A 27,887-nucleotide genomic window follows, 5' to 3' on the forward strand; every position below is an offset into this window, starting at 1 on the left:
TGTTCACTCAAAATTTAATATCAATCTGAAGGAAGACAATTTTTTTCAAAATAAAAATGTGACATAATTTTACAGCATGTAAGTTTAAAAGAAACTTATCTTCAACTGCTGCATTAATAAATCCATATGAATATAAATAATCTGATTTAATCACATTTGTAATTTCCAGTTACAGTTTAGCAATTACAAGCAAATATAAGGTACTATGCTAGAGTGATTTTTTGTCCTGGTCTGAATGTTGAGTCAACTTGTCCTTTCCTCTTCTTGGGATTCTGAAAATTATCATACCTGGAAACAGAAACAGATAACAGCAAATTCTTATTAAATTTCTTATGAAATGCCTTTTGTTGCATGTGCCTCTTCAGATACACAGTAATGCAACATAGAACTACAGATGTTTAAGTATATTTTTATGGAAATGAAGAGTGGATGTCTCCTCAGACCTAGGGACCTGGAGGAGTTTTCACCCACAAACCTAACTCAGAAACCTCTCTGCTTTGCTTCCTTTTTTTTAAAAAAAAAAAAAGTTTGGCGGGGCGGGGAGGTGAAAGTTGAACAAGAACCGGAAGTGGACAGGGTGGTAGAGACTCCTGGGAAGCAACTCTTGTTCTCCTCCTTTCCTGTCCCCTCTTTCTCTCTTTCCTGTGCTGTAAGACCTGCTTCTTTATGTGTCAGCTGAGGAAGACAACTCCGTAACAACTGTCATGTCAGGAGAACCCTCTGATGAGATCACAGAACATCCTGATGCCAGCTTCCAGATTTTTCACTCCAGTTATTTCCAAGCCTAAGAAGACACATTCTCCTTTTCAGCATTGTTTATACTTCTGCAGATTATTGCCTCTTCCCAAACACAGCAGCTACGAAGCGCACTACAGAGAGTCAAAACCCAGCAATTTGAAAATAGGAAGGGCTACTACTCAGTGAGAACAGGAAGGACCTAACTCTAAATCTTAGAGAATTGGTGCCTCTTTGTACTGGTATAGCTCTTAACATACAAGGGTTTTCTGGTCTGTGATTAGAATTTCTACATCCTACATTAATAAAAACAATAAATGACAATGAACTGGTAAAATATTTTCTCTTTCCCAGTATGTAATTTAATAGTTCTAAAAAAAAATTGTTAGAAGCTATTCAACTCTGCTGCCATTCCCCACATTAAACAAGTATTGTGATTCTGATGAATAAGGAATGTGAAAAGACCAAATCTCCACCGAATTCACAATTACTAAAAAATTTAATACTTACAGTTCAGCAAAATTCTTCCAGTCCTCTTGATTAATGGATGGTCTTATACCCTCAAGTGCAGTCATCAGATGGGACTGGGTAATAACTACAGTGTTCTTGGCAAGGACTGACTGACTAAAGGTGCTGTCCTCCTTGAAAACAGAGCCATGAACAGACAATGAAAAATTACCACAGAAACATCGTGCCATGAATATCAGTAACTCTGGAATGTCCTCATCTCACGTGCAGACAAATGTATTATAAATACCATCACAACTTCTCCCCCTCCAATACTATTAACACAGAAATAACTATTTAGTTATCTGAATGTTAACATCTGGCTTATTTTCCTCAAACTAGGTATCATTTATTTTTGCTACTTTTGTTATATTATATTGAATATTATTGCAAAAATTATTTATTGAAATACCAAAAAATGTGGGAAAAAAATAGAAAAGTGTTACTACTAAATAATAATAAAAAAAAACCCCTGTCATACTCCATTCTTGCTTCTGCAATTGGCTTTGATAGCATTGATTTCTGTCCTCAGGTGCTCTATTTGCTGCTCATGGTTATTTTCCAGGGAGTCTTCTTGAGAAGCTGTTCTAAGAATTGACATCTGGGATGATGCTGCATCTCTCTGAGTCACGCTGGTAAAATCGTGAGTTATGGAGTTTGGTCCAGACAAACCCAAAGAGCTCTAAATTGACCACAAGAAGAAATATATTAACTCATCACAGATACAAAAGAGCAACTCCACCATTAAGATTTAGTCTACAAATTTAATTCAGTATAAGCTTGCCCTCAGTGGCAAAAAGAGTAGTTTCTCTTAAAAATATATCACATACATAACTTTTTAACAGGAAGTTTAGGTTAATTTGCCAAGGTGTTTGGGGAAAATTACAAATTTGAAAAGGAAATGTTTCATGTTTGCAAAAAATCTAAATATTTTTGCAATGGCCTATCTTAAAAAGAATAAAAGCTCTACTGAGTCCATTGTTTTATTTATGTATGAACATCAGTGGTTCTGAAATATGAGCAAGTTTAGGTAGTTAGCTTTGGAATGACTCATAATTTAAATATTAATCTCCTCCAAATTGTCTGTGCACTTGATGAAATATGCAACTTCCAACTTCAACAACTTTAAGAGATCGAAGTCCCTGTAGCCTTCCTGAAAAACTTTCACAGTCAGAGGAACACTGAAGTCCCTAAAGATACATTAATGGAACACTATCATCTATAATGCAAGATAAAATATAGAAATGCACCTTAGCAGTCAGTAATTAGTTCTCCAATGTCAGGCTAAGTTATTTTTGGCTTTAAGAATCAATGCAAGACAGTTTTGAATACAGCAGTCTAACGATTTTGATAATTAACCTGTAATAACAATTATACAACAGATCTTAAAAATCAACATCCCATGGATCACACACAAACTCTGAAGTTATCCCTTTACCCTAAGGACCTCAGAGGTAGCATATTCTGTTTTGCTTACCTGGCAGCCAAGTGAGCAGCTGATCACTACACAGGTGCTGGGGAGCCAACCAGCACATCCCTATCTGCAAGCTAGCCAGAGAATGTGCTGCTTTCTGTGCAATGTGATACTACAACAACAGGAATTCTGCTTGTTATAAGCAATGATGGAAGCTAAGGTTTACTTCTGTTGTTTAAACAATCCCATAGTCAGATTATTCCATTAATGCACACTCTACTGGAAACTGAAAAATGTTTGTTGATTCTTAAGATTATGACTTAATTCTTGAAAGCTGGATGGTCATTGTTTAGTAATAAAACAAAGTTAAAAAAAACCAAACACCAAAAAGTTGAAAACTGTTTTAGTATTAAACTTTGGAAGGCAACAAGCCATTAGACCAGACAGTAAGATCTAGCAGGAATGCAGTTTGTCTGATAATATAGTATTGAGCGGTATTTTGGGATTTTGATTTTAAGGTCCTGCAAAGTTGCAGAGAAGTCCATATTGTATTTTGTCAGATTAACATCCTTCCATCTTCTTCCCCACTGTGGACCACAAGGTACAGGATGAAGATAGTTGGAAGGACAAAGCAGACATAATTGTATTTATAAAACCATACCGTTTGCCTAGTTCAGTTTTTCTGCTTCACAACTGACAATATTTAGAAAATTCAAAATACTAAGTGAAGAATTTACCAGTTCTGAAGGAGTTCCATTTCCCAGCTCTGATTCATAAGAGCTTCCAAAATAAAGACGATACATGTTGGACCTTGGATCTTCAGGAAGTAAGTCAGACATGTCTAAAGAAATTAGAGATTGCTCTAGCCCTGCTTCTCCATCTATTGCTGAATCATCTGAACCACTGCTGTGGTTTAGAAAAACCATGGAAGAGAGACTGAAGTCACTATCAGAACTAGAACCAAAATCCTGTGACAAAGAAAAAGAACATTAGAAGTCTTAACTCATAACTAATTGTAGTCTGAAATACATTTTAAAAAATCATATACAGTGAAAATTAAAGTAACAATTTACATTTTATTCTAGTTATCTGTCTTTCTCCAGGAGCACATTTCCAAATACTTAGCTAAGAAAATCCAATGCCTGTAAGCAGACTTTTCTGTCTTCATCCTAGAAAAATAATTTGAGGAGATAATCTTAAAAGTTTTATTTGTTTGATGTGAACTGTCTAACTCAGTAACAGCAAGTGTTCACGTACATTTTCTGTTGTAGAACTGTATCACTTCTGTCTCATCCATTCCCTCCAGGCAATTTAGTATCTTCTGTAAAGTGCTCTAGGAGGTTGTAGTGAGTCTACTTTTACAGTGTCCAACTGCTGTACTCATTTTTAGCCATAGTCAACACATTTTAAGTGCCGATGTTGAAATCACAGTTGTTGCTTTAGACTGTATCTGCAAACCTTTTTGATTCCACCCAATATCGACATATTTATTTATTTGTAATTTATATAGACATGCTATTGAAGTTCTAGTATTTTCTTCCTGCACCTCAATGGATTGTCTTGCGCACCCCCTAGGGCTGATGCACACCACTCTGGAGACCACTGCTTTAGACAACAGTCTCCTTTAATGACGGATAATCATCAGGTGTTCTTACAACTACTTATTGATGCTGCAAGTGAGATGATTGTTAGGAAGATATGCTGGAGATCCTTCCCAGTACTCAGAGTTGCACCCTCAGAGCCCTATCCCTTGGTAACATCTACGGCAAAAAGAACCGAAGAGGTCTCCTTGCTTTTGTATTCCTGACCCAACCCTTCCCTTTGACCTCCAAGTAGTGGAAGCCATGCCTGCCCTTTTCCAATTAGAACCAGAAGTCAGGCATCAAAAAGGTGAGGAGAGGTGGCTGAATAGAGGCTAGAAGAGGAAAGAACCTGTCAGTCACATAAGGGGTATAAAACCAAGGGTGAGATCCTGTACATTGGAAGGGCAACTATTAGCCAAAAATGATAAACAGATTTGGCTTACTTAAAGCTATTTACATTAAATATCTATCATAAAATAAGAAAACCTTGTGTTTAAGAAGTATTTAAACTAATTTGTTACATTATTCTTGCATTTTTCTGCAAATGCATTAAGATTTTAATCTTCTGTACACAAATACAGGAAATAGAAATCTTATTAAACATAATTTTGCTAAAAAAAAAAGGATAAAATTAATCCTTTCAAACATATCAACATCAAAATAAAAAGAGGAGAGACTTCTTTTACATTAGTTTTATTTACCTGTGTTAAACCTGAACCTAAATTAGTATGAATTGCCTCTAATTGAGCATTGTACAATAAAGCTTTTAGGTCAGCCCCTGTGAACCGTTCTGTTTTTGCTGCCAAATCCTGAAAGTCCACATCATTTGCCAAGGACAGGGAATGACTGAGAGCTTTTAAGATTTCGTACCGTGAATTCTGTAAAAAGGGAGGAAAAAAAAAAGTGTCACTAAAGCAACCTGTTATTTTCCTTGTCCCGATTGCTAGATAGTATTTTGGCCTTGTCACAAGCAACTTCCTATCTGAGGGAGGAAGGATCTTTTTAAAAGAAGATACTACCCTAATAATAGTACATATAGGACACATGTAGAGTAATCAATCTTTAAAATATAGGCATAAATTTAGTCACAATTTATTGAAGAGTCTAACAGAAATTCTATCAAATAGTATACAGAAAAATATATTTCTCTAAATATCCAGTTAATATCTGGGATTTTTATATATGAAAAAATATGAAATATAGAAAAATATGAAGGTGAACTCTGCTACTCATGTCCTTTTGCAAAGAGAAGTAAGACAAAAGTGAAAAACTTCTGTTTACCTGAATGATCATACTCTAAAGTAGAAGTTTACAAGAAAAAAAAAAAAAAAAAAAAAAAAAAAAAAAAAGGAAAAGAGAGTATATCTGTGTTCTTAAGACACAGTATCATCTTCTTCATGTGTGTTTCAGAATGAGACAATATGGTATTTGTTAAATGTGCCAACTAATCTGAAAATGAACAGCGCTATTTTTTTCTCACAAAATGGATAATCAAAGATTTACATTGTACAGCCTAAAAGGCCTGATCCCACTAAAATCAACGGGAATCATTCCTTTCCTAACTAGTGACACATCTGACTTAAAAAGAGCTTGAATCTTCAAAATTAAATGCGAGTAAATACGAGTGGGATCAACTGGATGCAGAATAAAACTGCTCTGAAAACTTCAGATAATTCAAGAGCAGGGTTGGGAATGGCTACAATTCATCACTCCAAGCAAAGAGCAGATCCACTGGACTTACTACTCAGAGAAAGACATAGAACGTGACAAACACTACCCTGCATCCAATTTCTTTCTGCAGACTAATTTCCTTTTTATTTTTTTTTTAAATCAGCTGTATCCATGGGAACATGGTTTGATCCTGAAGACTGTGGTAAACAGCCTTGTCTTTCCCTAGTTTTATGTGAACACATTAACACTAAAATCAGTGAATTTATACCAGTGTGTAACTGGAGCTGAGCAATTAAGTTCACTTTGTCCAGGTTTGAAATGCCACTAAATATAAAGAAAAGAAGAATAAAGCCCATTAGTTTGACTTTTTTTTACTTGCCTCTCATGTAAAACGTTTTGTTTCCTCACCTGATCTGGAGGTGGACAGTACAGGCACTTATCCAGTCGACCTGGCCTTAACAAAGCAGGGTCAATCAAATCTGGACGACTAGTAGCAGCCAGCACATAAACCCCTTCGGAAAGTGCAGAAAAATATCGTTAACATCTGCAAAACTTTTCCATAAAAAGGAGCACACAGATGAATGATTACCTTGTAAGCCTTCCACACCATCTAACTGAGTCAAGAGTTGGTTAACCACTCGGTCTGTAACTCCTGTGTTGTCATGACCTCGGCGAGGAGCAATAGAATCAAACTCATCAAAGAAAACAATACAAGGCTTAGCTGCCTGAGCTCTAAAAGGAAAAAAGAAAAAGGTAATACTTAAATTCTGTTTAAATTTAGGTCACAGGTAAAAATGCTTAGAAATGTTAAAGGTAATTGCTTTTTGCTTCAGAGAGCAGTTATCTTTAACAAGAGAACAGAAAATCTGTCTTCTGTAGAAATTAAGAGGTTCTGAAGAATTGGATTGCAATGGAATCACTTCTCATTTTTATGACATACCTTGCACTCTCTTCATAATTTCTGAAGTACTCAGCTGTCATGTTAATATACATGAAAGCTCTAAAATCCAGTCACTGCAGATGAGGTCTAGACTTACATACACCTAACACAAAGACTGCCTACACTGTAAACAACAGGAGAAGCAAAGGCTATGTAGGATATGTTTACATTAGTGAGCATTGAGGGTCAGTAAGGGCAGATCTGTAAAAACAAAAAACTGGCACTGAGGACTTCAGTACCAAGTCTACTATGATCCTATGTACTGAGTGTTCATTACTAGTTGGAACACACTCAACTGTCTCCTGGAATCACCTGAAAGGAACTCAGCATATGTTTTCCAAGACAGTTTTGTGATGTGAACCGACAAATTGTAAATGGAGAAAATCAGGAGTTCAGCTTCAAAAGTGCACTCCTGATCTGAGCAGAAATGCTCAGTTCTTAAATAATGAGGGTCAAGTTGAACTTGCCAGGATCTGAATACCTGGTTCGGCACATCTAATTATTTCAGATGCTTTTTTCATCTGATGCCATGTCTCTCCTCAGACAACAAAATTATTTCTTGGAGCATCAACCAATAAAATTCACTGATAACATCACAAATCTTTACAAAGCCAACCTGTTGAAGATATCTCTAACTGCTTGCTCACTTGCTCCAATGTATTTGCTGAGCAGCTCTGGTCCCTAAAAAAAAAAAAAAATCAGAAAAGAATATTCACGATATGTTTCTTAGTTGTAATGTGTAATTCAACATTAGCATAGATTTCATATACTAGACTGAATTTTCTTGTAACCAAGAGAGTGGCACCACTGAACAGAAGAGCAGAAGCGTCTAGATAAGGCAAAAGAATATTTTAAGCATTCTGACTTATTCTAAAGTAATAATTTCAGTTTTTCTAACAGAACATGTTACAGTATCACAAGGCAACAGCTTACACTGTATTTTGTAAGCATGTTTAAAATGCATTGCTCAACTTCATTGTCCAGTGGAACAGGATCTTTTTATAAAAAAATTGGAAATTAAGAACATCTAATTAAATTTTAGAACTCTGCCTAATGAATAATTATATTAAAAAAATCTCAGTAATAATACTGTGAAGTTCTAAAAGTCAGATGGTGGGAAATCCAGAGACACACTAAATTTTAAACGTCAGTTTTTTACTTCAGTATTTTGCCCTCACAAGCGCATACTCACAGGTATTATGTTTAGCTATTTCACTCAGTTAATAAAATCAATCAGTTAATCTTCAGAATCTTGTTACCTTGATGCTGATGAAATTCATTCCACTCTCTCGAGCAACTACTCCTGCCAACAGTGTTTTTCCCGTTCCAGGTGCTCCGTACAGCAAGACTCCTGATCTCTGTCGTATGGGCAGGTTTGCAAATAATTCTGGATACTGGAAAGAGTTTCAACAAGACATATTCGAACCACGTTATTGTCACAAGAGCTCATTGTTAGTTTACTTGGGGCTGCAATGGGTTCCTACACTTCATAGGTAGTTAAAATACAAACAAGTGGCATTCTCTACCAAGCAGAAACAGGACAGAATAGAGATGCACTAGAGCTTTATAATCTCCATATTGGTACTTATAAATACCTATTTTAATTACCGACTGATATGATTAAATTATATAAGTATACAGTAAAAGATTCTGTCCATTTTACAGAAAACCGTTCAGTCATTTCTCTGGAGACTGAAATGGATGGCTCATCTCAATGCTGGAAGTTTTAAGCAAGGTAGAAAGGCCAAAGTAAAATATAGTGGAATTGATGGATTGGCATTTATCCAAAAGAGAGTACTCCTCCAGGAAAAGCACTGCAGAAGACAGGTGGAAATGTTGTCTTTACAGAGTCTAATCACAAACCCCGTAACAGAGAGTGTAGCAGAGATGATGTTAGCAACGCTGCAACACTCTAGAGCAACACTTGATCTGTAGAAAGGCACAAGCCATTGCCTTTTGTATTTGGAAGAGGGAAGGGGAAGGAGAAAGAGTCTTCCAGTAGCTGAAGACAGTTGAAGACTGGGAAGCTACAAAAGTAACTTAAAATCATACCTGTCATCTTTCTGTCAAATATATGTGACACTTGAAAATCACTCTTCCCCTAGAACATGATGTACGAAATTCAGGTAACTGATTTAAAAGAACTAGGTACCTTTGCAGGTAACATGATGGTATCCATGAGTATTTGCTTCACATCTTGTAAGCCACCAATCCTGTCCCAGCCAATATCCTTAGGTTTATGAAGGTTAACATTTCTCAGAGCTAATGGAGTAAAATCTTTTAGAGCTTTCTGAAAATCCAGAGTTGACAGATGAAATTCTGCTTAAAAAAAAAAAAAAAAAGAAAAAAACCCTAAACAAAAAAAAGAACACACAGCCTACAAGTAACAAATTCCTCACAATAGGTAGCAATTAAATACATTTTAAACATAAAACATAAAAACTGGCTTTTTATTTCTGTATTACCTCACAGGTTCTGGATAACAGAAGTAAGACTATGAAATAAAGAGATTTTGTTGTCAACATACCACCATTTTGAAACGCATTCTGGTTGGAAACACAGGCATGAATGGCACGATCAACCAGCATAGTAAAATCTCTAGCAACAAAACCTTCTGTTTCCTTTGCAATACATTGGAGGTCAAGATCAGAGAACTTCTTTATATCAGAATTCAGTTTCTTTTTTATTATGGAATACAGCATTTCACATCTTTGCTTCTGAAAAACAGATTTGTGCAGCAAATGTATATTAAGTTTACTATTTATATGGATTTCAGAAATTAAAAAAACATGAGTTACTAAAATTTCCTCAAATATTTACATGTCACCAAACCTTCAAAGAACAAAATCTGAGCACGCATGAATACAAACAAAACTTAGTTCTTCAGGTGAATTTGAATAAAGCTATCTTAAATCCAATAATAATAATAATAATAAAACAACACTCTGCACCCCACATTCTAATGTTTTACACACATTTTTCTTCTGTTTCACAGGAAGAGGAATATCTTTCATTTTGCTTATATGAGCAGAATACATTTGAGATGGAATGTATTGCATTAGATAAAAATACATCAGATAATTTGCTATCTTTCGAGATCCTGATTTTCAAGTGACGTCTCACCCTTATTCCCGTATTAGTATTAAAAATTATAAAGGCAGATTTGCAAGAAGTGGGAGAAAGCTACATTGTACCTAATGCAGAATCCCCTCCTCAGTGGCCTTTAACTGCTAGCCTGTGACAGAAGACAAGGAGGCAGGAACAACTCAATACAAATTTCAAATACTCAATACAAAATTTCAAATAAAAATGAGTTGCCATGCCTGTGTCACGCCATTAGGGCATGCACAGGTACAAAGTGCTGCTTTCTCCTGCAATGAAGTTGTACTGTTTATTCTTCCCTTTATCCTTTTTACTTTTCAAAATCCACTATATTCAAAAGTTGAGGGATATTATTAACATAGAAAACCAAACTAAAACCTTCCCATAAAAATTAACGTTTAGTTTTAATAACATTTTAAATACACATGTTCTAGGGACATACTTAATCCTCCGAGCAGTGAAAAAACAAACTTAGTTTTAATTTCATTTATCTAACTGTAGTGACTTAAACATTTTTTCAAAGCTGCTCCACTAGAATGCCCTTACAGGTAATAAGGAGACATGCGTATCTCACCTGTATTAGACAACCTGACTTGTTTGACATGGAACTGAAATGTCCTCTGAATACACCCTCTCTTGCCACTGAAGATAAAGAGAGTGGGGCCAGCTGGGAGTTCTCACTGAATTACTTCTATTTTTTTTTTTAAATTTGTAATGACAGACGTAAGTTCTGAGATATTTAAAAAATAACTTCTCTATGAAAGAACTTCTAAGATTTCCAGATTTTTTCTCATCTTCAGGTGTAACCTACTATTTTTGCAGCTGTCCCAGTATTGTATTCAGGCCTGCAGGGAAGGCAAACATTTTAACCAAATGAATAAATATCCAAATTTACCTGATCTGGAGACTGGATACATTTGAAGCACTGAAATATGTGAGTTCCTTGAGCTGAAACCAGGGAAGGATGTAAGGAATGTTCAGACTGACTTGTGGCAATTAATGCAATCAAACTCCCCATGGAAATAACTTCTTTTACCAGATCTTTCAAAACTAAACACATAAGACATTGCTTCATCAATTGCAAAATAACAAAAGACTCTGCATTTCATAACAGACATCTCTACTGTACCGGACGATATCATTAGGGCACACAAAATGTAACATTTCATTATATATTTGTTTTATTCTCAAGTTTATAGTTTTAAAAAATAAATAATAAAAAGATGTATGGTTATTTTTGCTAGGACAGTAAATTCCATTAATAAAATGACATCAGAAGTGCTCTTCAAAACCTAAATTTGTAACATCACTGATGATGTCTACCATAGGATATTAAATATTTTTTTTTCTTCTGTGATATGATCTCTGTTCTAGAAATTTTATTCCCTCCATGCAAAAAAAAAAAAAAGGGGATATTTATAACAACAAAAAATACATGTTAAGCCAAGAGAATAAGCAATTTAGGAAAAATAATAGATGAAAAACAAATAAATTATGGATGCAAGATAGATCTTCAAGGAATAGCCTTTAAAATTCTAAACCTCTGTTGTATGCATTATATCTGTAAATAATGTAATAAGAAGCACAAACATTTCTGCAAGTAACTTAAGTGCAAATTTAATGATGTTAAGATTTTCTGAACTTTAAAGTAATTTAATAAAAAATTACGCTAACTTCCTCAAACTGAGCTAAGAAATGGAAGATACTTTTTGCTATGGCTTCCATTTTACATGAACAGAATTGAATACCATTTAAAAAAAAAAAAGATAATAATCTTGATATTTTAATTTCATTTTGCAACTTATCACTGCCTAGATTTTAGGGAATAAAAAGGAACTGTATACAGGATGTCTAACTACAATTGATAATCTTACTTTTAAAATTGGTGGATTGTTACATTGTAAAATAAAATGGAAGTTCTAAAAAGTATACCAAGTAGGATGATAAAGAAGTTAGTATTCAGTGACAAGAAGTTGGTTCTAAACATCAATATTTCTCTGTAACTATAAATAATAATTACAGAAAACAGGATCCATTGTAATGATATGTCAATTATAATATTGATCTTATCAATAATTATCAGTTAAAGATTACTCTGTAACTTGTGAGCAATTGCAACATATTTGAGTACATGAACAGAATAAAAAGGAACGGAGAAGCCTCTACCACTGGCAGTGGTACTGACAACAGGCACTGCCATCAGCAGCGGTGGTGTACGTACCATTGCCAATGACTACTCCAAGCTCCAGAGTGGATTATTTTGATTCAGCTAGTGGTCTACAAATGGTCTACATACCATAATTTGTCAATCTCTGCCATGGCATAGCACATGGGCCAGAGGCAGTAATGATTCAGGCAGAATTGTCCAGATAGGACAGTACAATTCAGGTGCAAGAAATTCTAAGCTGCGTTATATTTTTATCCAGACACAGGTAGCACAGTATTACCATAAGCAAGTCTATTGCTCTGAACGGTTTCAGGGCTGTTCTCATGCTCTGGTGTAGCAGGTACTCCAACAATGTGATCAAGATCATCCATCAAAAGAATAGTTGGTTGTCTCCATGCTGCCTCTAAAAAAGCTTCTTCCACATTTTTCCTTATGTTTACTAATCTTTTTCCTGAAACAGAAATACAATTTTAATGACAAAACATATCTGGAAAAAAAAAAATCATCAGACTGACTTACATCTTCCTCATGTAATACTACAATGTTTTGATTCATGCAGCTTAACTTTACTCCTATAAATCCAGGTACCAAGATTACACCATAGTTAACAGCCAGTAGAGAAAGGAGTCCAAGTCAAAAAAAGTACCAGAAGGATCCACTTGTCCTAAAATGAGATTAATCATCTTTCACTAACCACTATGGAAGCCTGCAGGTCTAATTTCTAGATAATTAAAAACAAAGTAGTAGCAACAGGATCCTAAATTAGCTACTGAAAAAGTCTGCAATTAGAAGAATTTTTCAGAGCAAAGGAGCTAGCTCTTTACCATTCTTTCCCTTTTTCTATGGAACAAGGAGCGCAGTAGGGACTTAAGCAAAAAAAGAGTACAGCCATGCAACATAAGGGCTCTGCAAAAAGAAATAAAACAACTCTGTAAGAAAATAATTGAGTATTCCCTGACTTTGTAACATCAAGACTATCTGGGAAAGCCAGTAAATTAAAGAGTAAAAAAAGCTCTTTTTAGTCCTCTTCCATCTTTGGTGCAACATACTTATTTTGAAATAACAAAACCTAAGGATTCACCTCATCATCATCTATAATCATGAGTGTTAGATGACTATTACCAACATACATTAGGTTAGTAAATATGCCATCATAAAGCAGGTTTCAGTTGGTTGTTCAATCCTTCTTTGGTGCCTGCGTCACCCTTTCACTGAGCAACAGGTACTCTTTAACACTTACGATTTGTTAACATACCATTTGTTCCAGCTAGTACAACTGAAAAAAACCACACAGTTCAACTTGCAACTTCTTCCTATTTTTAGAAATAACCATGGCAAGCATGGTTTGGATTTGGCAGTGGTACTAGGGACAGAAACCGATAAAAGCCTGAAACAAGCTTATGGCAGTACTCTCATGAGACTGTTAAAGGTGCTCATTGCAGGGAATCAAAATATCCTTGCAAAAGTAGTAATAGACAGAGAAATTATTTAGACAGACTAAATATAATAACTTCATAATTATGCTTCTTCATCTTACAGTAAATGTTTGAGATTAAAAAAAAAAAATTATCATACCTCTTAAAGCTTTACAATCAATTACTTCTACATGAGCATCCAGTCTATTAAATGCTTCTTTGCAGATGGCCTTTGCTAATGTTGACTTTCCACTTCCCTGCAAAAATACATGTGAGCTAATGTGAAGTGACAGAACTATTTCCTTTTGCTTCTGTGCAGTTTTTGTCAAAGAATACGCCAGTTAACAAGCCAGGAAAGCTGTACGCCCACGGGTTTTATTTCTCACTGACAGTATATATGTATATTCTGTCTTTGTATCACTTGGTAGAGACCAAAGCCCTAGAGTGAAACAAGTATAAACAAACACAGAGTGGATACAGCCACTACACACAGTGTTCTGATGCCACTAAGTTCAGTGTTAAGACATCTGTTAGTTTCAGTAGAATACGGTGTTAAATGGACCACCATCACGGGCAATAGGAAAATAAGAGTATCAACTCCACTGCCACCTTACAACACAGGAGAAAATACTACATTCTTATTTTCCTTCAAATATTTCAGAGACAAGAAGTGTTTATCATACTATAAACACAAAGTAGATCAATCCCCTAAGAGAACAAATTGGAATTGCATTGGTAGCAATCTTTAAAACTTACATTATATATATATTATACATATACATGAAATATGAATATCTATTGATGAAGTGCACACATAATGTGTATACATATATACAATATGTTCTACTGAATTAACTCTGTTCAATTAACTACTGTTTTCTCAGCTTGTTATTTAATTCTTTGGAATTCACATGGTATCAAAGAAAACTAACAAAACCAGTTTTGTAAATACAGAAAACAATCTGGGAGGGTTTGCAAGTAGAGGGTAGTAAAGTGTGTACCTTTCCTCCTGTGAGAAGCACCCCTCCACTTCGCAGCCCCACAGCAATAGTAGCAAGCTTTTGAGACAATGGACGCCCCAGAAGACTGTGGCTTATGTGTTCAAAGGAAGACGCTCCTAATTTGTCCACTCCTCTGCAGAGCAAATAAAACATTAAACGGCCTAGGGTAGAATCAGTACACACAATGTAAACAGTAAGAGCTTGCACTAGGGTGAAGTTTCAATGCTGACACATTTCAATGTACTTTACCTTTTCAAGAAAAAGCTAGACAATTCAGTTTGAAAAGACAGCACCTTTACTATGCAGTGGTGGCACAGGGGACACAGACAGACACTGTAGAACACCTTCACAATGGAAAGGTTACCCATTCTACACCATCCTAGTATGAGGTAGGTCTCAAAAGATAAGAGCTAACCATATTTTGGGACTTAATCTATTTGAGTGTCTGAGTAACAACCTACTAAGGAATATAACAAATTGGCAAAAACATGGAGCATGCCTGGGTCAGAAAACTTCTCAGCCTTTTCAGAAAAGCAGCACATCATGCATGTGAAGACATCCTTATCCTTCACTGGTCCTACATCTTTGTGACTTTTGACACAACAGTGCTCCTTTCAGGTCCACAAACAGCAAGGCTATCAGTTTTGTATTTCAATATTAAACAAAAATTGTTGTTCCAGGAGAACTGGAATGAACAAATGAATCCCTATCCTTTGAACAGGCTTCCTAGAGAGGTGGTCAATGCCCCAAGCTGTCAGTGTTTAAGAGGCATTTGTACAAAGCCCTCTAATAATACGCTTTAACTCTGGGCAGCCCTGAAGTGTTCAGGCAGTTGGACTAGATTATAACTGTAGGTCTCTTTCAACTGAAACATTCTATTCTATTCTACAATATTCCTACGACATCCCATCCCTGCCACACTACCCCTAGATCAGCTCCTATTCCCTCTTCAACACAATATCCTCAGTTGCCTTTCACAACGCCAATAGCATACTACCCGCAAGCTCTCATGTCCCCTCTGCCTCATCCCTACCTCACGGTTGCTAAACTGTACCACTGTCTTCCCTTATATTAAGGGCCACAGCTTAACACATCCCTTAGTTATTGGTGAGAAAGAGCCAGCATGGCTAGTTCCAGACTATTTACAATTGCCACTAGCCACCTAGCAGATTAAACAAGCGGTTGTTGAGCTTACATTGCACTTTTTACCAGTGGAAACACAATTCTGAATATCTCTCCTCAGAAAAAAAACTTTGATAAAATCAGAAACTAAGTTTTTTTTGAGATCCATACTATCAAACTTAAGTAAACAGATTTCAGTTACTGTGAGAACAGAACTGACAGACAGACTGCAACGTAAGTTTTACTTCATTTGGAAACCCCAGCTAAAAACACCAACAACCCTAGAATCCCTTACTGCTCCAGAGAGGTCTGTTTCATACCACTTAGAAGCACAGCAAAAGTCACTGAACTATCAGAATTTCTTCTGAAACTTGGTTCTGAGACCTCCCACCCTGTTGTTAGACATGGTGAACTTTTCAGAACATGAGTACCTTTAGTCACGTGAAGTTTTCTATTCACTTCAATAAGACTACTCAGAGAACACAATTAACCATCTATATATACTAGGGTAAGGTCTGAACCTGACACAAGCCAAAAGATGTGGAGTTTTTTTTAGATCTAACTTAGTTTTAAGAAAACCTGCATTTCCATCAATACTCTTTTTCTTAAATTCCCATTCCCTCCCATATTTTCTACTATGAAAGTGTCTCACCCTAAATCGTCTAGTTTGTGGTAAGGAAGGTTCCTGTCTGTATCACACGTAGGTGGCTGGCTGTCACCATCAGCTTTTTTAATTAGAGGATGTAAAAGAACCTACAACAAAGGAAAGAGTTAGTACTTTACATTCAATCTAACTACAGAAGAAGGGTATAGAGTGACTAGCCATTTTTGGAATTGTGTAAAGAAAATGTTGCATGGATGCTTTGCTGAAGCTTATTGTGCTTGAAAGAAAGATGCATTGGTAAAATGGCATGAATACCACTACTTCCAAAATACAATCCAGTGTTTAGAGCGATGTGATTAGATGTTAGGCTGAGTGCTGTTTATACCAGACTATGCAGCCCATCATCTCTTTCCCCACCTGTAACTAATTCCTCCTTCTCCTGTACCCTCCACTGTTGCGCTGACACAAGTACTTGTGGGGTAAGACAGTGAATCAGATCAGGAGTCTGACCTAAGTAAAAGTAACCTGACAGAACACCTGCCTTTTCTTCACTCGCATGAATTTTTCAGTCTAGCTCACCGGGGAGCTAGTATGGAAAGTTGGGCAGGCAAACAGGGCTAACAGAATGGTTCACAGAGAAGAACAGGCTAGTAGGAGATGCTAACACTGCTATTATGAAACACATTTTGCCCTTTCATCTTAGTAGCAGTCACTAGCACAATTTGTAGAAGTGTTATTGTACTTCTCTACCATCAATAGAAATAAAGCAAATAAAGCTGTTTTTTTAATTTTTTTTTTTTACCAGGAATCCTAAATTTTGCAGAAAAAAATTCCGTTCTAAACAGCCAAAACAGGACACCTTAATTCTCTGCTAAAATGTAACTGTATCAGTTTAAAAATGAAAAAATGTTATCCCACTCCTATGACCACAAACCTGGCATCATGGGCACTGATTCAACCAGCACTATTAATGGAAGTAGTAAACATAATATTAAATAGAAATATTTATTCTCCTGAGAAAGGAAAGACTGAAGAAACAGAAGGCACAGAAACTATATAAAAGAGAAGGCGATGTGAGCTCAGTAGGTTTGAACAGGGAGCATATCTCACCTTTGTCAGCACAAGCTATTGTTCCTGCCAGATACACTGTGAAGTGATTTTACAGTAGTTTAGGGATTTTAAGGAATAAATATAAGGATAGTATGTTCAAACTTGGACAATACTGACTTTCGTCTGCTCTAATTGATTTTTCTGAGAATTTAATACAGACTATGAAATTCAGCAACTAGTGTCACATACCTGGAATCTCACCAATGCTCAGGCTATAAAATAACATACAAGGAATGCAGATATAATTTCATGAACAGACTGACATTATTTATTTAAAAAGGGAAACCAAAATATGTTATATCTAAATGTAATATATTTTAAACCAAATATAACAATTTAAATTACTTGATACCTGATACTATGGGATATTTACTTGTATGTTAGTCTTTTGCAGCAAACTGGGACTCAGTACAAAAATATCCTCGGACTTATTTTCTTCAATGTGTGCAGGATGCACTACACTAACGACAAACTCCTCCATTCCTGTAAAAACCCAAGAACAACTATTAAAATTCCGAATAAATTAAGTTTTTATTCCTCACAGGATGAAACAGATCAATGTAATTTGAATTACTATGATATAATCCAAAGTGAAAGAATAAAAAGCTTAATCATTATTAAAGCATAATTCATGGTTACAGTTTCAGTGTAAAGAGATATCTGTTACGTTAAATGGTAGATGAAATGGCATATTGCCTAAGTAAATTCCAAGACAGCTACAGCACAGGACAGTATTCTCCTTACCTTCTTTAACAGACAGATGTACATATTCTGTGCTTGTCATTATCCATGGGAGATCATCTGTAGTAGAATCCTGCAGCCAAGAACTGAAAGCAGATTTAACTTCATCTTCATTTACATCTTTATGCTAAACAGGAAAAAAGAAAGAGGGAAATAAAACAAAACAAGGTGTTAGTAACTAAAACTGTTTTCTTCCTATTCATGAGGCATTTGTTTCTCTTAAGGTGGCACAGAGTTGGAAGATGATGTAAGACTTTTATTTATTTAGAAAATAGAACTTTGCCAACAAATACCATTTATATCAACTGCTCTACAGAAAGCACCTTTCTAGCCCTTCCTATGGCAACAGCTGAATCTTCCATCACCTCTAAAGGTTTTATCTTTGAAACACTGATGTGAGGGCAAGGAAAAGCTTTTATTCTTGTTTTACTATATTGCCAGATCCAAAAGGACTACTCAGCTCTTGGATTTGAAAGAGCACCCAAGTAATGCACCAATATTGACCTGTGACTTATTTTGGGTGCTAACTACATCCCTCTCTTCCCTGCATACCCTGCTTCCTACACAAAGAACCCTGGGCTCATTCAGGTCGAGGCACCAAAACCAAACTTCAACAGTCAGGCAAAGAGACAAAACCACTTACACCAGATCACCTAGATAAATGGAATAGGAAAAGAAATTGAGTCTAGATCATGTATCTCAGCCTTGGCTCACTTCCTAATAATGCCTAAAAAAGGGGGAATCAACTGCAATCATGGAGTCAGTGTTCACAAAGGAAAATGAAAGTTACTGTCACATTTCTTTCTGCATTTGTCTAGGTTTTTTTTTTTCCCAAGAATTAAAAACTTCAACTTAATTAGAAAGGAAAGAAAGGGAGAAATCTGTATTTAAAACATATAAAAGCACACACAGCTACTTTTTACAATTTTGGTAGATTACTGCCAGAATACTTAACTCCAATATAAAAAAAATAATGCTGTTCAACCATTCCTCTGTAGGTATGAAATCAAATTAGAATATCAGGGATAAAGAACAAACCTGCCTAAGCCCTGCTATCATGGGAAGTGCTGTTTCTAAGTTTTGAGGGGCAGCTAACACGGGAAATAATCAGGCCAGTGTCACACAGAAAGAAGCATATGGTACATTATGAAGAGCTACATTTGCCAGACTGTGAGAACTGGTACTGAGTATGTTCTTACTGTCACTGATGCTCACTCAGAAGGCTGGGTATGTCTCACTTACAGGAAAACAGAGGGATTCAGTGATATAACTCTAGAAAATTAAATCCTCAGCATGACAAAAAAAAAAAATAAAGGAACTATTAAAAGGAAATTAAGATCTAAATAGCATATAAAAGTGTAATAATTTTACTGCAATTAAATGTAATAATTTTACTGCAATAATTTCCTGCTGCAAGTCTTTCGTAGGAAATCCACTGGGCACTGCAATGTTTGAGGAGTATAAGCATGTCTTCTATCAGAAGACATGAAATGGATACTTCCTCTTTATGATTCTTTTCTATTTTGTTTTTGTTTTCATAGGCTTAAATGTATCCACATAAAACTTGCCAGGTTTGAACCTGGCAGATGTGGTGCACATGAGGGCCTGATGCAAAATTAGAAATTTTCACAATTCGAGAATAATGGAAGACTCTGTGATTTAGAAGGTACAAACAGCACTCCTCCAATAGCTCCAGGAAACTAGGAGTCAATATTCAGAAGTGCTATTTCCCCCACCCACTGTGACCTCTGCCAGTTCCTTTAAATAGGAAATTGTTACAGGTAACATGCCAAACTATTTGAAATATTTACCAAATGTGAAACAAAATTCAATAGCTTGATGCTTACAGTATCACTGATCAAAATACAAAATAGTATTACTAGATAAACCTTGTTTAAGTAGGTCATAGCATCTTGTTAATTTAAATGGCTTGCACAGTAAAAATAAAAAGCAAGAATTATTCAAAAAAGAAATTCCTTTGGAAAGATGTCATACATGATAGACAACTTCCAAACTATCACCTAACAAATGAAAACAAATAAACATTAAAAATCCCCCAACCTTGACCACAGCAACATTACCAGTTTTCCAATATATGAAGAAACACACGACCAAGAATATCAACTCACTAAGTTCTGTTTGGGTTGCAGTCTAACAGATACAGGAATTTTAGGAATAGATTCAACTGACTTAATTCGGACTGTTGAATGTATTTCGATTCGTCGTTTTTTTCTCAGACCATCTGGAATCTGAAATATTTAAAATAAAAGCAAAGTAAAAGAAAATATCAGAAAATAAAACAGTTATAACATTCCATATACATTATATCAGTTTCTTTATCACTAACAGAATCTCTACATTTGATCATCAATCTATTTACTGGTTGTAATTTGCAAGAGAATTAAGAAGAAAACCACAAAATTGATGGCGGAATCCAAATCTTGTTCTCTCATGCACAGTTCTAATTGCCTTTCATTCTGTTTGTGAAAGTGCCCATGGTAGCTGAACGTTTACTAACTTCTTGAAAGAAAAGATGATCAGAGGGCTGGAGCACCTCTCCTGTGAGGACAGGTTGAGAGAGTTGGGGCTGTTCAGCCTGGAGAAGAGAAGGCTCTGGGGAGACCTTATAGTGGTTATCCAATACCTAAACAGGGTTTATAAGAAAGATGGGGGCAAAGTTTTTAGTAGAGCCTGCTGTGACAGGATGAGGGGTAATGGTTTTAAAATAGAGGGAGGTAAATTCAGACTGGACATAAGGAAAAAATTTTTTACACTGAGCGTGGTGGAACACTGGCTCAGGTTGCCCAGAGAGGTGGCTGATGCCTCGTCCCTGGAAACGTTCAAGGCCAGGTTGGACGGGGCTCTGAGCAACGTGATCTGGTTGGAGATGTCCCTGCTCCTTGCAGGGCGTTGGACTAGGTGGCCTTTAAAAGTCCCTTCCAACCCACACCATTCTATGATTCCATCATTCTAAAAAACCACAAAGCTAAAAAATTTAGGAGGGATTCTTAGAATGTAAGAATGCTTTTAGTATAGCAGAAGAAGAATAACTCTACTTTCATTTGCTATTAAAATTAATTTTACAGAGGAAGATAAATATAAATAGGCCATTATATAGATCAGAACTAAGCACATCTGCAGCACAGAGAGAAAATCCAGTTTCCCTGAATTATACTAGTCAGTTTACCCTTCAAAAAAGGAAACTGCTTTTCAAATATTCTGTGTTATTTTAAATGTATATCCAAAGTGAAAACATTTCATAAATGTTTATGGTTGTTGACATTTGGAAAATTGTTATGCCTCTCAAAAATTTAGTGGTAAAGACCACTGCAGGGTCTTGCTCTCATTCTCACCAGAAAAATAAGTGAATGGTGAGAGGTACATTATGTGAAAACGCTCAAATGGTGATTTGGAATGCATTTTATCTATTTTTGTTGATCCCACATGTGCTTCGATGAAAGAAGGAACATAAGCAGGCTGTAGTTCTATCAGAACACGCTGACATGTCAGTGTCTGCACACTGGGATTTGTGCCACCTTGCATAAAACCTAAAATAGTTTAGACTACATAAAAGCTAGTTATTTGATATTATTTTTTTAAGGTGTATTTTAAAGAGTATATAAAAGGACTCACAAGCACCATGTAGCTCTAGGATACATGATCCCATTACTTTACAGTCTGATGACACCTAGAGTCCAAAGCACATTTTAAAGTGGTAACTGATGAAAAGAATCTCATAATGCAGTACTGAACGCATGTAAGTAGATACTTTCACGTTTTCGTGAATACAAGAGGCTACCAACAGATTCTGAAGAAAGTATGCATTCCCTCCAGAAACACTGACGAATTTTCCCCATCTGGTGCAAAATGCTAAGTGTGCAGAAACCCAGAGTACACCGTACATCTTGGAGGATGATGGTAAGTAACGCAGTCCAGAATGAGATGGCATAGCAAAGCACAGCTCTAGTAAATATTATTTGATTCTAGTACACTCTGTGAGAGCTTAACACAAAGTCTATATCCCAAAACTGCATGTTAACTAGCCAGTTCCACAATTATCCAATAGAAAATATTATCCAATAAAATGCCCAAAATACACGTGCTCAAACTGACCCAAACTCTTCCAACATGTAGGGCTTCCCCACTGTGGCCACACTCTATGACACTCTTTAGGTCTTCAAATCCATTCCAAACGATCTGAACAAGAGATCCCTCACTGGGTGCTTGACTGCTATTAGAACTAGAATTATTTTTGTCTTGCGTACTAGTCAAATGCTTTTGCTTTTCAACTGGCAGATTTTGTTTTGCTTCTTGATGACGCTGTCTTGGGGAAAGCAGCTCATTAATTTTCCCATAAGATACTACAGGGTTTGGATCCAAATCAATAAATTCTAAATTCCATGGAAAAACATGAACAGCATTGCATTTCAGAAACGGATGAGTGGCGGATGTGTTCTGCACGCTGGGAGGCTGGGACTGACATACTCTAAAAACGGAATCCATGTGAATTAAGTTCAGCAGCTTGTCTTTGAAGGTGCTCATTTCATCTTTATCACACAAAGTCTTTTGTTTCTGCTCAGATGTATGAGAGAAAATGCTCCCTATGAAATTCCATATATTTGGGAGAACATTTGAGCCCAGCGTCACGCTTGCATCAGCCTTACTCTGTTCAAGGACTCCTGGCTTTAAATAAGGTTGTTTGGCAAAAGGATCCTTTACTGTTTCTTCTTGCTCCATCTTATTTTTCACAAAACTTTTAAGCAAGATGTCACTTTCTGTGGAAGGCGTGCTGGTGATATTTTCCTCAAGTTCACGTGTTTTGGGACGTATCAGAAGCTCCGTGCATGGTTCTAATCTCCCATAGAGGGCTGCTGGCATAAGTGTACCTGAGTATGAACAAAGCAGGTCAATGAATGTATCCACTCTCGCAAAACAGCTTACTCAAGGTGCCGCAAGAGCCTTCACCGTTGCTTACCGATTTTGATGTAAACGTGAGTGTGCTGTTCAACCCATACAGGAAAGACGGCTTTTGGAAACACTATTCGAATCTGGTCAAGAAGATGTTTTTCAAGAGAGGAAGCGTGCAGTTCCTGGGAAAATGTGATATCATTATAAACTAAATATTGCATACATTTTAAACATTTTCTGAAGATAAAAACTCTACATCTCTTTCTACAACACCATTTGAAATACAAAATACAATTAAACCCCATTACATTTAGTATTTCCTTAGGGGCTGAAAAGAATGGGGCATTGTGCAAGAAACTGCTTGTGTGAAAATCTGTCATCTGTAAGAAAAGGACATGAAGAGTGGAAAAGGTTTTATTACCAGAATTTCCCAATCATCTGCTGAGAGTGGTTCCACTTCTACTTGCTGACAGGAGGAGACATGGGAACAGGGTTCAAGAAATACCTGGCAAAAGTAACACCATTTCAAAATACTTAACTTCTTATTTTCAAACACATAAAAGCTCCATCTTTAATTCAACTAGAAAACTGACATCTCCTTCATTAAAAGTTTTCACTACTTTGAACATATATCTTAATGACAGTAGGTAATTCATAAGCAGAAGATGGATGTTCAACATTTTGGAAACAGATTGCATTGGGCATGCCTGGGGACTTCAATATACTGGGAATGGATGTGAATGTGAAAAGTATCAAGAGCTATATCAGCTGATAACAAAGTTTTATACACATATACAAAAATACACATATAATACATAATATAAAAATTAATATGCATAATTTTTAATGCATATTGATCACATAAGGGTTCTTGCATTTTTTAATTTTTATTTTTAAATGTCCTGGACTTCAGAATACTGAAAAATTCACTGAGTTGTGCACAAATTTAGATAAGGCTAAAACAACTGAAGAAATCAGGAAAAAGTACAATACAAAAGCAAAACCAGCTCCCTTATGAACAGTTTCACATGAAGCAGCACCACTTCCACAGAACAGTTTTAAGGTCCTGTGTGTCAAGAGGAATGATAAAAGCTATTGTGGCTTAGGCTTTTCAGAAAGCATAAAATATATATTTCAAAAGTTAATTTTTACCAAAGGTTCCATTTGACAGAAAGTAACAATACAATGTCAAACATTTAAAAATAAACTTAATTAAGTTTTTCTTGAGATAAAACACTAGTTCCCTGTCCTCTGAGAGAGATTTTTTTTCAGGTCAGCATTACAAAAGTAACAATTAATTTTAAATTCCTCTAGGTCCTCAGTTTGAAGCAAAAGTTGAGAGACATATTTTTTTCCCCAACATGGTAAATAGAAGAGTATATTATTATGAAACACAGCAAACATGCAATTCCTGAATCCAAAACAATGGCAAAACTACCTAATTATTCATTTGATTGTACAGACAATTATTTCCAGGCAACAGCTGGGTGAGGTTTTCTTAGGTTTCCTTTGTCAATTGTTTTTTCTGCTGAAGGCTATTAATAGCTAGAACAAAAAAGGGTAGTTACCTTGCCAGTGAACTAGTAAATCGTGAAGTTCTGCAAATAAATAGGCCATTTCTAGAGATAATATGCTAAAAAAAAGTAAACAACGTAAAGTAATATACACTGCTTTGAGCCACATTCTTGATGTCTTCTGTTAATGCTGAATAAAATTTACCACATGAGAGAACAGGCGTATATGAATACACTACACAATAACATTGCGTAGAGTAATACTTCTCTACTGATGTTTAAATCTCTACCTATTAATACAAAAACTCCCCCTTGCATGTTGAGATTTTAACCAAGATTTTAATAGTCCCACGCCAGAAAGCTCTGCCTGCTTCTTGGGCATCTTGTCAACTCTGTCCAATGAAAGAATAATTTACAAGAAGTTTAACATAGTGTCCAAGAGTAGGAGGACAATTTAAATACACGTTCAAAGACAGAGGACACAGGGGAACATACGGTGAAGGAGGGAAAAAAAAAAAAAAAAAAGAGATTAAAATTCAAACCCCAAATAAGCCAAACAAGAAGAAATACGCAGTAAGTGGTAGAACACTGGAACAGGTTGCCTGGAGAGGTGGTGGAGGCCCCATCCCTGGAAACGTTCAAGGCCAGGCTGGATGAGGCTCTGAGCAACCTCTGGTTGGGGATGTCCCTGGCTCCTTGCAGGGGGGTTGGACTAGGTAACCTTTGCAGGTCCCTTCCAACCCTAACCGTTCTACGATTCTGTAACAGGAACTCCAGGCAAAACATTCTCATGAGATAATTCTCAAATTGTTTAATTGCTTAAAAGTATATTTTCCTAAAATTAATGCTACTGCAGATAGTGGCTCCAGCACTGCAAAGACCTACTCGCAAGCCTGTCCTAACATTATTTAGGCAACTGTCAATGATTTAATGAGCTAACTTGTAAATTATTACCTTTTTGGGTATCTTGCAATATACTCTTTATTTAAATAAGAAAAAAAAGATTGCACTTCAAACCTGTTCTCCAGCCGTAATGCCAAGTTTCTCTGCTAACTGTCTGTTAATCTCAGCAATATTTTCACCCTGGTGACCTCGATGCCTGATTTCCATCCAGCTCAAAAATACAGACTGATGACCACAAGATATTTTCACAGCTTGGCCCTACGAGTTTCAAAGAAATAAAATAAATTAACATCAAACATGCTAAATAAAACGAGTATTAGTCAACATAAACTGTATTTGATTAGAGAGATCAAAGGAATTACAAATATTTTCCGGATTTTATATGCCCTAATTTAATTCATATCCCCTAACAATAACTTGTAGCATCTACAACATGTTAGGAAAGGGTATTTCTATTAGCAATGATGAATTTTTTTTTTTTTTTAATAATTCCGGCAGACCAGCCAACTTCTTAATAACCAAGACCTTCCTTAGAATTCTTCTCCATGTTCCCTACTCGCATAACTCTCAACACAGAAGTGCGTGTTGGTTTCGACCGTCAAACAGCTTTTAACTTTTATTGACTATTTTTAAGTAAGGAAAATAACTCCTCTTCCTCTGTATTATAGTCTATTGAACAACTGTCTTACAGAAATGTATGCCTATGCATTTCTGCTTCCCAAATGAGGAAAAAACATAGGCATATGCTTAAACTTCACATGCACTGTAACATTTGCATGGACTCCAAGAGTGCTTTCATGAGTTGGGAAAGATACAAAGTAAGTCACAAACTCAGACCAAAATTATTTTATCAATCTGTTTCAGAACTGCTCAGCCATTCTGATTTCAAACTGAAGAATCTTAATATGTTCAGACAGTTCCCATATAAAAAGAATAGATCCTCTATTAACTATCACTCATTTTGTGTATTTTTTCCAAAAATTACTATTTTAATGAAAATCAACTGACCAATACAATCTGCATTGTGGATACACCACAGATTTACCTGCTAATACAGTGATGTCTTCTGTTCTGTTTTCAACTGCATCCTCATAATTTCAAATATTATTTGACTTTTTTTGTAAACTCCGAAAACATTTTCAGGTAACATCTACAATGGTTCCAAGATCCTTTTCCCAAACATGGTATTTAATTTACAGCTCTACCCAGTATTCACACAGACAAAACTTCAGAGTATCATAATCTTCACACAATGTTGAGTTTCATGTCATCCACTTATCTAATACCTTCTGCAATTAGACTTCGCTTTTGAATCCATTTAAGTTTTTATGATTTACTCAATGTAATCTATTAACATAATTATTTACCTGCTTTTAAACATTTTTATTCAAGAGATTGCATTTAATATTCTATTTCTATCAAGACTTCAGAGATCATATATTTTCATTTTGCAGACCATGTTAAGTAAAAGCAGAAGCCTGCCATAACCAACTATGTACAGAATGACACCACAAGACTTCATAGCAACTGCACTGCTTTTTCCTCTTGCCAGCAAATTTGTAAAACATCCACAAACCGTAGCAGAAATGAAGCTAACAATTATACTGGATTTCTTGCAATCTCTTGTAACTCCACCAACGTCTCTTCTACTATCCAAAAGAAAAAAACAGCAAGCTTTCACAAGTCTAGGTGATTTTGCTTTTGTGAAGTAGCCTTTTTGGCCTTGGGAAATTAGCAGGTCATGCACGCTGGGTGAGGCCAGCCTGGCTGAGAGAGGCTTTGCCAGGACTGCAGCCACCATCTCCACTCCTGAGCTTTGCTCCCGTCTCCTCCTCTTTCCCCCGCTCATTCTTGCCATTTTTCATCCTGTCTGTTCTGCCAGAAGATCCTTGTGTTCACCACACACGGGCTGCACGCAGGCTTTGCTCTTGTTTTCATGTGTGAAATGTTATTTAAAACCCAAGGTGCGCTTCCTGCAACTGATCCCTTTACTTAACAGGGCTTTGCGTGACAGGAGGATATCCCTTTACACAGAGGAACACCGTGAACGATTTAAGTACGCCAAGAATGAAGATTCTGCTTGGATTTACCACCCTACCTCCTACCTGAACGGTTAATTTACACGTTTTCCGGTCAATGCTGGTGAGCTACTGTGGACATTGGTATAAAATACCAGGGAGGGGGACGCTGCTCTCCCAAAATCCTCTCTGACGGGGGCGTCCCTCCGCCCAGGCCCCGAGCGGGGCCGACCCAGTACCTGCTGCAGGCGGAGGTGAGAGGCCAGCACGGGAGGCAAGTGGAGGAAGCAGTCCCGGGTCCCGCTCAGGACGACCGTCGCGGCGGCGGCTCCAGCTCCCCCTCCGCCGGGATTGCCGCTGCCCCACATGCCGGCGGCCTGGCCCGCCCGGGACCCGCGGCCCGGCGCCACTGCGCGCCCGCTCCGCCCCAGC

At 36.5% G+C, this 27,887-nt stretch overlaps 1 protein-coding gene across 8 annotated transcripts; it reads right to left on the minus strand.

Moving 5' to 3' along the window:
• Positions 1-27,887, minus strand: PEX1 (peroxisomal biogenesis factor 1). Of its 8 annotated transcripts, none has more exons than XM_086742309.1 (24): positions 27,695-27,885; positions 25,552-25,695; positions 23,442-23,525; positions 23,088-23,202; positions 22,226-22,998; positions 20,242-20,361; positions 18,116-18,239; positions 17,745-17,854; positions 16,310-16,410; positions 14,536-14,668; positions 13,695-13,791; positions 12,400-12,570; positions 10,848-10,900; positions 9,378-9,567; positions 9,003-9,169; positions 8,110-8,244; positions 7,467-7,531; positions 6,500-6,642; positions 6,319-6,422; positions 4,941-5,117; positions 3,394-3,624; positions 1,724-1,924; positions 1,246-1,376; positions 1-288 (listed from the first exon to the last, which is right to left on the minus strand). In XM_086742309.1, exons 1-24 carry the CDS (start codon positions 27,821-27,823, stop codon positions 204-206), a joined length of 3,783 nt encoding a protein of 1,260 aa, XP_086598435.1. In that variant the 5' UTR covers positions 27,824-27,885; the 3' UTR covers positions 1-203. The 8 variants fall into 8 exon arrangements, with proteins under 8 accessions (XP_086598435.1, XP_010120626.2, XP_086598438.1 ...); XM_010122324.2 differs by having other exon boundaries at positions 10,848-11,002; XM_086742312.1 differs by lacking the exon at positions 27,695-27,885 and adding an exon at positions 27,543-27,677 and having other exon boundaries at positions 10,848-11,002.

Source organism: Chlamydotis macqueenii, chromosome 2, assembly GCF_036417535.1.
Source record: "Chlamydotis macqueenii isolate bChlMac1 chromosome 2, bChlMac1.mat, whole genome shotgun sequence".
Classification (NCBI taxonomy): Eukaryota; Metazoa; Chordata; class Aves; order Otidiformes; family Otididae; genus Chlamydotis; species Chlamydotis macqueenii.